The sequence below is a fragment of the Malaclemys terrapin genome, chromosome 2 (assembly GCF_027887155.1).
Source record: "Malaclemys terrapin pileata isolate rMalTer1 chromosome 2, rMalTer1.hap1, whole genome shotgun sequence".
Classification (NCBI taxonomy): Eukaryota; Metazoa; Chordata; order Testudines; family Emydidae; genus Malaclemys; species Malaclemys terrapin.
In genome coordinates this window covers 229,396,364-229,409,057 of record NC_071506.1, presented here as the reverse complement: position 1 = coordinate 229,409,057, position 12,694 = coordinate 229,396,364, and the positions used below count along the sequence as shown (strand labels likewise).

The 12,694-nt window shown below is 38.0% G+C and overlaps 1 protein-coding gene across 6 annotated transcripts in view; it reads left to right on the top strand.

The window, feature by feature from the left end:
- The window catches only part of ITGB8 (integrin subunit beta 8), an 81,355-nt gene that overhangs the window by 30,915 nt on the left and 37,746 nt on the right, over positions 1–12,694 (top strand). For all 6 annotated transcript variants that reach the window (XR_008444029.1, XM_054020220.1, XM_054020219.1 and 3 more), the window contains exons 4-5: positions 5,946–6,192; positions 8,713–8,878. Coding sequence is in view for 5 of the 6 variants with exons in the window: in XM_054020220.1 (XP_053876195.1) it covers positions 5,946–6,192; positions 8,713–8,878 (413 nt within the window). In the remaining variant the exon portion in view is untranslated. The remainder of the gene's footprint in view (positions 1–5,945; positions 6,193–8,712; positions 8,879–12,694) is intronic.

The following is a 12,694-nucleotide window of genomic DNA, read 5'->3' as shown; positions in this document are numbered from 1 at the left end:
AATGTTATAAACTGTGAGATGCTATTCCTTATAAATATACTGGATAAACTCTGCAAAGTTAGACTTCTGTTTAGATACAATGCTTATAACATTTACGTCTCTTTTATCTGGTGAAGAAATGGGAGGAAGATTTTACTGATGGGACAACTAGAATGAAACCCAGTGTAACAGTAGATTTTAAAAAGTGCATAATAGAAACTCATTGTCATAGACCTAGGTTAAACACTGACCATTTTTGGGAGAAGCAGTGATATGAAATCATCTCCCACAGCTATATTCTCACACATGTTCTGTCAGAACAAAGAGAAGAGTGTCCAATGTAAGTTGTGCTGCCCTTAGCAGATGCATCAATAAACCTATTTTATTTTTCCCATTTTCATGCAAGAATCTGAATGACATGTTTTATGCCTGTTTATTTTGCAGGACTCATAATTTCTAGTACTGTAACATGAGGGTATAACTTGGAGTAGTGAAATGAAGAAAGAGAAGATTTAGGCTGAATATATGGAAGAGACTTTCTTATGGTGATATCTGTTAGGTCCTATCTATGATACTAAAACAAACTTGTTTAAGCACAGCTGTGAAATATTGCTGGGACTCAACTTTGTTACAATAATATTTCTTCTTTACTGAATAGACCAAACCATAATTCTTATATCTATACTGCGAAATTTTAACCTAGGGTGTTACCTGAGTTTAAACACTATTCCTTAACAGGTTTATAATCTAATTGGGTGGGGAGTATTTCACACCGGCCAGAAGAAACATTTCTATAATGCATTTGGGCCACAGCCATGTTTCACAGTCATGTTCAAAGAGGATTATTTTTGTAATGTGGATGGCGGCCCTGAAGTTGTAAAAAAGACTTTTGAGAGGAATGGTGGAAAACTAGATTGGACAAAGCAGTAGACAGTGCACCATAGGGAACACCTGCCCTGGCAGGAGATAAACTAGATGTTCTAATATGTCCCTTCATTTACTAGTTCCTGTTGGCCAAATTCTGTGGTCCCTGACTAAGGAAAACTCTCACCAGAGACTGCAGAATTTGGCACTATAACCTTAAAATTGCTACTTTTTTTTTCCTGGTCTTGTCTGTTTTGTGTTCTTCCTTTATCTTCTAAATTTAGATTCTCCTATAAAAATAATCTTCCTTTGAGGATACATAATCTGTATTACTTATGAACCCATACAATAAATGTATGAGCTAAAATTCCTAGATTGTAGATTTGTTTGGTTTTGTTTTTTTTTGTAGGGCTGTCGATTAATCACAGTTAACTCATGCAATTAACTCAAAAAATTAATTGCAATTAAAAAAATTAATCACAATCGCACGGTCATACAATAGAATACCAATTTAAATGTATTAAATATTTTGGATGTTTTTCTACATTTTCAAGTACATTGATTTCTATTACAGCACAGAATAAAAAGTGTACAGTGCTCACTTTATATTATTATTTTTGATAACCAATATTTGCAATGTAAAAATGATAAACAAAAGAAATAATATTTTTCAATTCACCACATACAAGTACAGTAGTGCAATCTCTTTATCATGAAAGTTGAATTTACAAATGTAGATTATTTTTGTTACATAACTACACCCAAAAAACAAAACAATGTAAAACTTTAGTGCCTACAAGTCCACTCAGTCCTACTTCTTGTTTGTCTTAGCAATTAGCTGAACAAGTTTGTTTACATTTACAGGAGATACTTCTGTCTGCTTCTTATTTACAATGTCACCTGAAAGTGAGAACAGGCGTTCGCATGGCACTTTTGTAGCCAGTGTTGCAAAGTATTTACGTCCCAGATATGCTAAATATTCATATGCCCCTTCATGCTTCAGCCACCATTTCAGGGAACATGCTTCCACACTGATGATGCTCGTTAAAAACAAAATGCATTAATTAAATTTGAGACTGAATTCCTTTGGGGAGAATTGTATGTCTCCTGTTCTGTTTTACCCACATTCTGCCATATATTTCATGTTATATCAGTCTTGGATGATGACCCAGCACATGTTGTTCGTTTTAAGACAAAACGCAAAGAAGGTACCAATGTAAGATTTTTAAAAATAGCTACAGCACTCCCAAGGTTTAAGAATCTGAAGTGCCTTCCAAAATCTGAGAGAGACGAGGTGTGGAGCATGCTTTCAGAAGTCTTAAAATAGCAACACTCAGATGTGGAAACTACAGAACCCGAACCACCAAAAAAGAAAGTCAGCCTTCTGCTAGTGGCATCTGACTCAGATAATGAAAATGAACATGCGTTGGTCTGTTCTGCTTTGGATTGTTATCGAGCAGAACTCATCATCAGCATGGATGCATATCCTCTGGAATGGTGGTTGAAGCATGAAGGGACATATGAATCTTTAGCGCATCTGGCACGTAAATATCTTGTGACGCCTGCTACAACAGTGCCATGCAAACTCCTGTTCTCACTTTCAGGTGACATTGTAAACAAGAAGCGGGCAGCATTGTCTCCGGCAAATTGTAACCAAACTTGTTTGTCTGAGCGATTGGCTGAAGTAAGACTGAGTGGACTTGTAGACTCTAAAGTTATACATTGTTTTATTTTTGAATAGGGTTTTTTTGTACATAATTCTACATTTGTAAGTTCAACTTTCATAATAAAGAGATTGCACTACAGTACTTGAATTAGGTGAATTGAAAAATATTTTCTTTTGTTTTTTACAGTGCAAATATTTGTAATAAAAATAAATATAAAGTGAGCACAGTACACTTTGTATTCTGTGTTGTAATTGAAATCAGCATATTTGAAAATGTAGAAAACAACCCAAAGTATTTAAATAAATGTTATTCTATTATTACGTGATTAATTGTGATTATTTTTTTAATCACGTGATTAATCGTGATTAATTCTTTTAATCACTTGATGGCCCTATATTTTGTTTGTTTTTTGTTCACATTTACTATCTGCTTGCAAAGGCGCCTAAAGTTGATATAGGGAATAACTTCCCAGGTACCTCTGTATACCTAAACTTGCCCTCGAATGAATGGAAAGTCTTTGTCTGACCAACTCAAATATGTGTGATGGTGTGTCCTTCAACTCCCTGTAGCCTACAGAAGGAGAATAGCCACCATCACAAAGACAATTCCACATTTAACGAGGAAGATGGGCCTTCTGTAGAAAAGCATTAAGGGAATTAGATCTGAGTCATCGTCAAGTCTTACTGCAGGAGTGAAGCACAAGTGAAAGTTAGTGAAGCACAAGTGAAAGTTAGCCGTCCACCTTTTCCACCCCTCAAATTATTAAAATGGTGGGTCACATTCTGATACCCTTAGTCACACTGAATCATACTTTACTTCTCTAGAAATCGCATTGACTGCAGTAGGACTACTTGTAGAGTAAGGTGGAATTCAGGCTGAGTAGGGGTCTCGGAATCTGGGCCTCTCTAACAGCTGTCATTAAATTATTTTAGGGGCTCTGAAATGTTTTGGGCTAATGTGGAACACAACCTTCTGAAAAGCTGGTTTAAGTCATCTGCTTTTTATAAATGAAAAGAAGCTTAGAGATCCCCTCCTAGTCCTAAATGAACATCTGTCCACATCACAAAGTTTCACAGAGTAAGAACAACTGCTGGTTTTTGCTCAAGAGAGGCATAAGACTGAAATTGCCTACGGTGCTAAGACTCAGAATTGAATAGATTGGCCACAGTCTGCCCTTAGTTATACCCAGTGGTGTTGCATAGGTATAACTGTGGAAGGAATTTGGCTCGCTATATTGCGTTTGTATGGTATGTTATGCAGAATAAAAGTGTGTATGTGTGTGGGGGGGGGAAGGATTTTTGTTTTGTTTTTAATCCTGGCTTTTAGGATTCACTTACGTAATCAGAAAAGCTAGGATTTATGTGGAAGAAAATAAAAGCTCTATTTATGACAAAATATTTTACATCGTGGGAGTTGCATTGCAAATTAAAGACTGTGAGGTTCATTTAAAAAAAAAATTGTTTTCATTGGCAAGTAGGAAGCATAAAGGTGGAGTTTCAGCATACTGAAATTTCCTTTTGTTCATACAAGAGCTGGTCATGGACAAAAGCTGAAATTTTCAGACGGAAAATGTTCACATATACCCCTCCCTGCCCTTAACCCTCCCCCCCAAAAAATCATCAGGTAAATTGCCTTTAAAATAGATATATTTGCAGTTTTCATTTTAACTCAATGGGGCAGATCCTCAGTTGGTGTAAATTGCAATAGCTCTGTTAAAGTCAACGGAACTTCACCAATTAACACTAGTTGAGGATTTTGTCTAGCAGTGTCATTATAGACTAATATCTGGCATAAATGCATAGCCACATTTTTTATGATTTTTTTTTTAAATAGCTTCTGGTCAAGCATGTTGCACACTAGCTTTTATTGAACAGCTACAATAATCTCTGCTGTAACCTCTATCCTGCACTTGTCCCTCCCTATTGGTTTGCTATTTCCTCACTGTGTCATGTCATACTAGATTGTAAGATACTTATGAAGGGATAATGCCATTTTATTTATTCTGTGAAGCGTCTAGCATATTTTTGGGTGCTGTGAAATAACAAATAATTTAAACCCTCACAATGTTGAAATTAAATGCTACCCAGTTGTGTATTCATGTTGCTGTTTTTTGCTGGCATTGCAAAAACAACAAATAATAATGCAATAGGCTGATCTTTTTAAAGGTTAGTGATTTTTGTTACATAACAGATTGTAATGTGGCTCTGTGTGACAGACAGACATTTGACATCCTGAGATAAAAGGTTACCTGTGTTTGTTTTTGTCTGAGGTCAGCATAGGGATTTTTCTTCTTAAACTCACATTTAGTTTTTCTTTAATCCTTGAAAGATTTCTCATTGACTTCTTTAGCACTAATGTAACTTGAAGCCCTACATAACTAGGCATTTCAGGTCCTGTTCTCTTTGGGATATGTGTAAATATAATTAGGGTTGCCATACGTCCTCTTTTTCCCGGACATGTCCGGCTTTTCGGCAGTCAAACCCCCGTCCGGGGGGAATTGCCAAAAAAGCCAAACATGTCCGGGAAAATGGTGGCTCTGCTCCTCCCCGACTCTTCGGCTCTGCTTAAGAGCCGGGCTGCCCGAGCGCTACCAGCTTCGGGCAGCCCCGTGCCTCTGGACCCTGCGCCGCCTGAGCCCGGGAGGGGAAGTGCCTGGCTGGGGCGCAGGGTCCAGAGGCATAGGGGCTGCCCAAAGCCCGAGCGCTACCGGCTTCACGGTTTGTGGGCAGCCTCCAGACCCTGCGCCCCCGGCTGGGCGCTTCCCCTCCCGGGCTCCAGCTGCGCTGGGGAAGCGCCGTCTGGGGGTGCAGGGTCTGGGGGCTGCCCGGCAAACCCTGAAGCCGGTAGCACTGGGGCAGCCCTTTCCCCCTGGCTGGGAGTGGAAGGGAGGAGGGGGCGGAGTTAGGGTGAGGAAGGGGCGGAGTTGGGGCGGGGCTATGGGGTGGGGAAAGGGGCGGGGCCAGGGCCTGTGGAGGGTCCTCTTTTTTTATTTATGAGATATGGTAACCCTAATATAATACCTATAGATTTAGACACACCCCTCATGGGGATACAGACCCATTTGTTAGCCAAGTAAAATGGTACAGTTAGAAACTATCATCCTTGAAGTGATTGAAATTCTTTCAGTTTTTGAGTCCTGGTTCCTGTCTGGTATAATGCCAAATGGATTGTGTAATCAAGAATTTAAAAGATAATAGGAAAAGGCCCATTTTTAACAATAACCCATATAGGAGACCAGCTACATAAGTTTTATAACAGGACCTTTAAGATTTATTTTTGATGTACATTTAAAACCCTCTTTGACTTTTTTAATTTATTTTTTCTGTTTGCCTGCAAATGTTTATAGTGCCTGAAACATTAAAGGTAAATTTGCAGTATTTTTAAAAGGGTACATTTGAAAATATGTAATACATTTGTTTGTTTCCTTTTAACCAGGAGGTAAAGCAAGCTTTATGTTAAAAGTCCATCCTCTAGAGAAGTATCCAGTGGACCTTTATTATTTAGTTGATGTCTCAGCTTCTATGCACAACAACATAGAAAAATTAAATTCTGTTGGATTTGATTTATCTAAAAAGATGGCAAATATTTCTCTTGATTTTCGACTTGGCTTTGGATCATATGTGGACAAGACTGTGTCACCCTATATTAGCATTCACCCAGAAAGAATCCATAATCAGTGCAGGTATGTAATCATGTGTGTTTATTTGGGTAATGCCAAGTGAGAAAAACTGTATGAATAAGAACTTAATTAACATGTTATGCTACATTATAATTTTTTTAAAACTTCACAGTGAGTCTTTCTCTTTGATATCAGCTTGGTTTCCCAGCAGTGTTCTCTTTCTTAAGAAAAAAAGGCTTCTTTCACGCAGTATTCGGTGATTATTTTAAAATTTCAGAACCGCTCAAGGCATATGTTTTGTATATTTTGCTTTTGTGTTTAAAACAGTCAGATATTGTGATTGATTATTTTGCATGTTTATTTTCTAGTTACAGTACTTTCAAAACTTGTGTGTTAAAATGCTTTCCTTTAAATTTTCCCTTTCATCCCTGTAATACATATTTCTCCCAGTCTATTTAACGAACAAAATAAGAACCTTTTGGGTTTGCTTCTGCCATTCTTACTTGGCTAAACCCTCATTTTCCCCAAGTGAGAAGTACAGGATTGGACCAATTATTTTTGCATGTCACAGACTTTATTCCTTGTATTCAACATGCATGTAAGGTGAGGGATCACTGTCCATAACCGCTACAGAACAAGACTCCACACAACAAATCCAAATACCCTTATATGTAAATCAGATTGTTTGTGAATAATTAATATTAATCTTTTTTACATCATATATACAGTAACTCCTCACTTAAAGTCGTCCTGGTTAACGTTGTTTCGTTACGTTGCTGATCAATTAGGGAACATGCTCATTTAAAGTTGTGCAATGCTCCCTTCTAACTTCGTTTGGCAGCCACCTGCTTTGTCCACTGCTTGCAGGAAGAGCAGCCCGTTTTAACTAGCTGGTGGGGGCTTGGAACCAGGGTGGACCGACAGCCCCCCTATCAGCTGCCCACTCCCCTAAGTTCCTTGTGCAGCAGCTGCCCAGCAGGCTATCAATTGCCGGCAGTTCAGCAGTCCCTCCCCCCGCTGCCATGTGCTGATCCTGTCCTCTGCCTTGGAGCTCCTGAGACTCCTGCTTGCTGTGCGGGAGGGAGGGGAGAAAGAGGGGGGCTAATGTCAAGGTGTCCGTCCCATCCCCGCTCCCGCACCCCACTTACCCCATCTTCCATAGAGCAGGGGGGACACACGATAGGGCTCAGGACAGAGGGAGCTTGCTGGCAGCAGCTGCGGTCTCAGCAAGCTGATCTAATTAACAAAGCAGTGTATTTAAGAGTAGGGTCCACGTACTTAAAGGGGAAATGCGCATCTCTCTCTCTCTCACACACACAGAGTGTGTCTCTGTCTGCAATGCTGTCTCCCCTCCCTCCATTCTTGCTGCCTTGTAGAGTGTGAGAGTTAACCCTTGAGGGCTCAGCCAATTGCTAGTTCATCATTTAGCAGTAAGGTATTCCCTGGGAAATATCCCACCCTCTGACTCCTCCACCTCAACCAAGCTTCACAATCATCATCACTGTGTACCAGTATTAAATTGTTTGTTTAAAACTTATACTGTGTGTGTGTATATATATATATAGTCTTGTGTGTGTGTATATATGTCTTTTGTCTGTTGAAAAAAAATTCCCTGGAACCTAACCCCCTCATTTACATTAATTCTTATGGGGAAATTGGATTCGCTTAACATTGTTTCGCTTAGTCACATTTTTCAGGAACAGAATTACAATGTTAAATGAGGAATTACTGTACTTGTTGCTAGGTATTAGCTCTACTGTAAGGGCCTGAACCCAAGTCCATTTAAATCAATGGGCATCTTTTCTATTATTTCATGGGCTTTGGATCAGGAACTGTGTCTCTGAATCATTTAAGCACTTATGTAGGTGCCTCAGTCCCACTGAAGTCAATGCTTAACTGTGTTACAGAAAAAGGGCCTAATCTATGGGTTCTGGAATTAGCTCAGCTATCTCTTACTCAAAGCTTCCTTAACATAAAGTGATAAAAATTGTTTAACCTCTGAGAATTTGAGAACATAGTCTTTCATCTGTGTGGCTATGTAACTATTATTAATCTCAATGTGAGGTATATTCATATGTTTATGCCCTTTAGAGTTGATGGGTTTTTAGGTTTTGATTCTGTAGCTCATAGTCATGTGAAATTGTTACAGGATCTGGTCCTTAGTGTGTAGTATTTCTTTATCAGGACACAAAAAAATTAAATGTGAAGTCTAATTGTTCCCTTTCTTAGGGATTCCAAAGGGATAATGTTCTTTTTGAGGTTATATTGTCTCTTGCCGTATTTTGCTGTACATTAAATTCTATACTTCAGCATTGTTTATTTTTTGTTATGATTGCATGAAAGCAATTAGGATTGGGTATACTTTTCACATAACTAGAAGAAAAAAAAGTGCACTAATTTTTGTTCAACATAAACTAGAAATATTTCTAGTTCAAGCGAGTCTAATAAAGATTCTTTTTTATATATATATATATTTCAAAATATCTATATTCACATGTTCCATAAAACCCATCTAGTACTGGAGTTATTAAAATTATTTTTAAATAATATAATATGTTGGGCTTGCTTTGTTTTCTCCTACAGTGATTATAAGTTAGATTGTATGCCACCTCATGGCTACATTCATGTGCTGTCTCTGACTGACAACATAGCAGAGTTCAAAAATGCAGTGAATAAACAAAAGATCTCTGGGAATATTGATACACCTGAAGGAGGGTTTGATGCTATGCTTCAGGCAGCTGTGTGCCAGGTAAGGAGATTTCTGAACAAAGAACTGAATGGCAGTTCAGCAACAGATCTGTATTTATCATTGTTTCTGTTCTCAATGATACTGAGCCATTTATAATATAATAATCATGCTCCTTGGCAACTTTATGCGTGACAGAGGCATGACATTTCCCCCCAGCCCCTTTCCAATCTCCAAGCCGTCATCAAGGCTCCCTGTGAATGTCCTCTTGCTGGAGGAGGACTGAGGAGAGGAATCCCTTTAAGTGCTGATAATTGATGTGGCTCTTGTATGGGGAAAAAAGGTTATGGAAAAATTAGGGCTGTTGATTAATCGCAGTTAACTCATGCAATTAACTCAAAAAAATTAATCATGATTACAAAAATATATCACGATTAATTGCCATTTTAATCACACTATTAAACAATAGAATACCAATTGAAATTTATTAAATATTATAGATGTTTTTCAACATTTTCAAATATATTAATTTCAAATACAACACAGAATACAAAGTGTACAGTGCTCACTTTACATTATTATTTTTATAACAAATCTTTGCATTGTACAAATGATCAACAAAAGAGAGAGTAGTATTTTTCAGTTCACCTCAGACAAGTATCGTAATGTGAAACAGGTAAACAAGTACCCTTTATTGTGAAAGTGCAACTTACAAATGTAGATTTTTTTTTTGTTACGTAACTTCACTCAAAAACAAAACAATGTAAAACTTTAGAGCCTACAAGTCCACTCAGTCCTACTTCTTATTCAGCCACTCGCTAAGACAAACAAGTTTGTTTACATTTACGGGATATAATGCTGCTGGTTCCTTATTTACAGTGTCACCTGAAATTGAGAACAGACATTCACATGGCACTTTTGTAGCCGGCACTGCCAGTTATTTATGTGTTTACCAGATGTGATAAACATTCAGACGCCCCTTTATGCTTCAGCCACCATTCCGGAGGACATGCTTCCATGCTGATGACACTCGTTAAAAAAATAATGCATTAATTAAATTTTGATTGAACTCCTTGGAGAAGAATAGTATGCCTCCTTGTCTGTTTTACCCGCATTCTGTCATGTATTTCATGTTCTAGCAGTCTTGGATGATGACCCAGCACATGTTGTTCGTTTTAAGAACACTTTCACTGCAGATCTGACAAAACGCAAAGAAGGTACCAATGTGAGATTTCTAAAGATAGCTACAGCTCTCAACCCAAGGTTTAAGAATCTGAAGTGCCTTCCAAAATCTGAGAGGCACAAGGGGTGGAGCATGCTTTCAGAAGTCTTAAAAGAGCAACGCTCTGATACAGAAACTACAGACCATGAACCACCAAAAAAGAAAATCCACCTTCTGCTGGTGGCATCCGACTCAGATGATAAAAGTGAACATGCGTCAGTCTGCACTGCTTTGGATCGTTATCGAGCAGAACCCGTCATCAGCATGGACACATGTCCTTTGGAATGGTGGTTGAAGCATGAAGGGACATATGAATCATTAGCTTATCTGGCACATAAATATCTTGTGGCGCCGGCTACCACACTGCCATGGGAAATGCCTGTTCTCACTTTCAGGTGACATTGTAAATGAGAAGTGGGCAGTATTATCTCCTGTAAATGTGAACAGACTTGATTGTATGGGTGACTGGCTGAACAAGAAGTAGGACTGAGTGGACTTGTAGGCTCTAAAGTTTTATGTTGTTTTATTTTTGAATGCAGTTTTTTTTGTACATAATTCTACATTTGTAAGTTCAACTTTCATGATAAAGAGATTGTGCTACAGTATTTGTTTTTGGTGAAATGAAAAATACTATTTTGTTTTTTAGAGCACAAATATTTATAATAAAAATAAATATAAAGTGAACACTACACTTTTCTGTGTTGTAATTGAAATCAATATATTTGAAAATGTAGAAAACATACAAAAATATTTAAATAAATGGTATTCCATTATTGCTTAACAGTGTGATTAATCATGATTCATTTTGTTAATCATTTGACAGCCCTAGTAAAAATGGCACTTTCCTTCTTAACATATTTGGTCCGTGTGTGTGTGATCCAATGCAAGTGTGCTGATTTCGGTAACAAAAATAAGTTTTACTGTGTCTTATTCCTGTTAGCACAGCAGAGTCAACACCGCAATGGGAGACAGAGCTGGGAGCAAGTTCTCCTGTATCAACAGAATCATTTACTAAGCTCCAACCAGTTGCATTTACACAAGTTATTAAAGGTGTAATTTAAAGTCAGGAGTTGAATGAGTGTAACTGAGGATCAGATTTGGCCTGAAAACTTTTATTATTGGTAATGGAAAATTCCAATCTTGATTCTCCTGTCACGGGTTGGATTTTCAGGGTTGGCAGTTAGAAACAACTAACTGTAAATATATAAACTGAACATATTTGATATTTTTAAATCAATGAGACACAATAATGATAAAATCCAATGTAACAGTTTTAGGCTCTTTAAAGAGCGGACCTGCTCTTCAGCTGACCAATGGAGGATCCCACTGAGCAATACAGAATCCTCCCTCTACCTTTGTTCTAAGGGCTGCATATGTGGTTTGAACTTTCTAAAATCCTCCATTTTAGAAAATATTTGAGTACTAAATTGTCATTGCCTTGTATGGTTTTAGCATACAGATGCATTTCAGTGTCAGTTCAATCTTGTAACGAGTTTGTACTTTAAGAAAACAAAAAAAACCCACCTTACTGCATGCCTACAGAAATATCTTCATACTCCTTGAAGTAGAAAAGAATGAGGAAAGATCTACATGACACACAAAGTTCAGTGTCCATCCAGTCCTCTTGCTTTTTGCTTTGTCAAGCAATGCAATGCCTGTCCAGCTTAGCTGGTAGGACTTCTGGACAATGGTGCTGTTCACGTCAAGAGGATCAGGCTTCTTTTTCATGGATCTTCTCTTTTATCCATTTATACCTTTTCTTTTAGGACAGGGGAATGAGTTGAGAGAATAATCACACAAAAAACACCCCACCAAAAACAGATTAACTTTCGGATTCTTTATATTAAAAAGATGAAGAGTGTAAAGCGGGAAAATAAACACAAAACATAGAAGTCCTGTTCACAGCTGCTACAAAAATAACTTTGAAGCACTGAAAAGCTTTCTTGCTTTTAAAGGTTGATCACGGAATACATTCCATACCTCTGACATTCAAGTTCGAAAGGGGTTATATGCTTCCAAAAATAATAGAATGGAAACATTCATGAGTATAGACAGTCCTTCCTGTTAATTGAATTGTGGACTAAAATGGATGAGAACAATGTGCATTTCATAACAACAAGTGTGAGCTGTAAGTTAATTAATACAAACTAATTTTTTCATAGAGCAGAACTTTCTAACTTGCTCTGAGTAGGAGACTCGTTGCCAATTACCATTTTTACAAATTAGAGAGTGAATGAAAAAATCTGAGAGGAAAAATAAAAGATACCATATCATGATACGTTCTCTGGTCACTTAATTTTTACAAGTGTAGTTTAGCTTAATTATTTAGGATAATACTTCACAGCCCACTCTTTTCCCATCCTACAACTCACCATCCTTTGGTCTGTGCTTCTCAGAGTCATAGCTAATAAGTTTTGTGCAGCTCCATGTGACATTTTATCCAGTTATGTAATGGACTCATTTGCATATGTCCGTAAACTTTATCTTACTGTTGACATACCCTGTCCCAAGCAGTGGCAGGTTAGGACATGGAGCTGCACAAATTTTGACAGAGCAGGCACCACAGCACCCCTTTCCAGCTAGAAGGAGCCACAGGCCAGCTCTGCAGCCCAGCTGAATATATGCCTGGGTTGCCGAATGTCTGGGTGTCATACCTG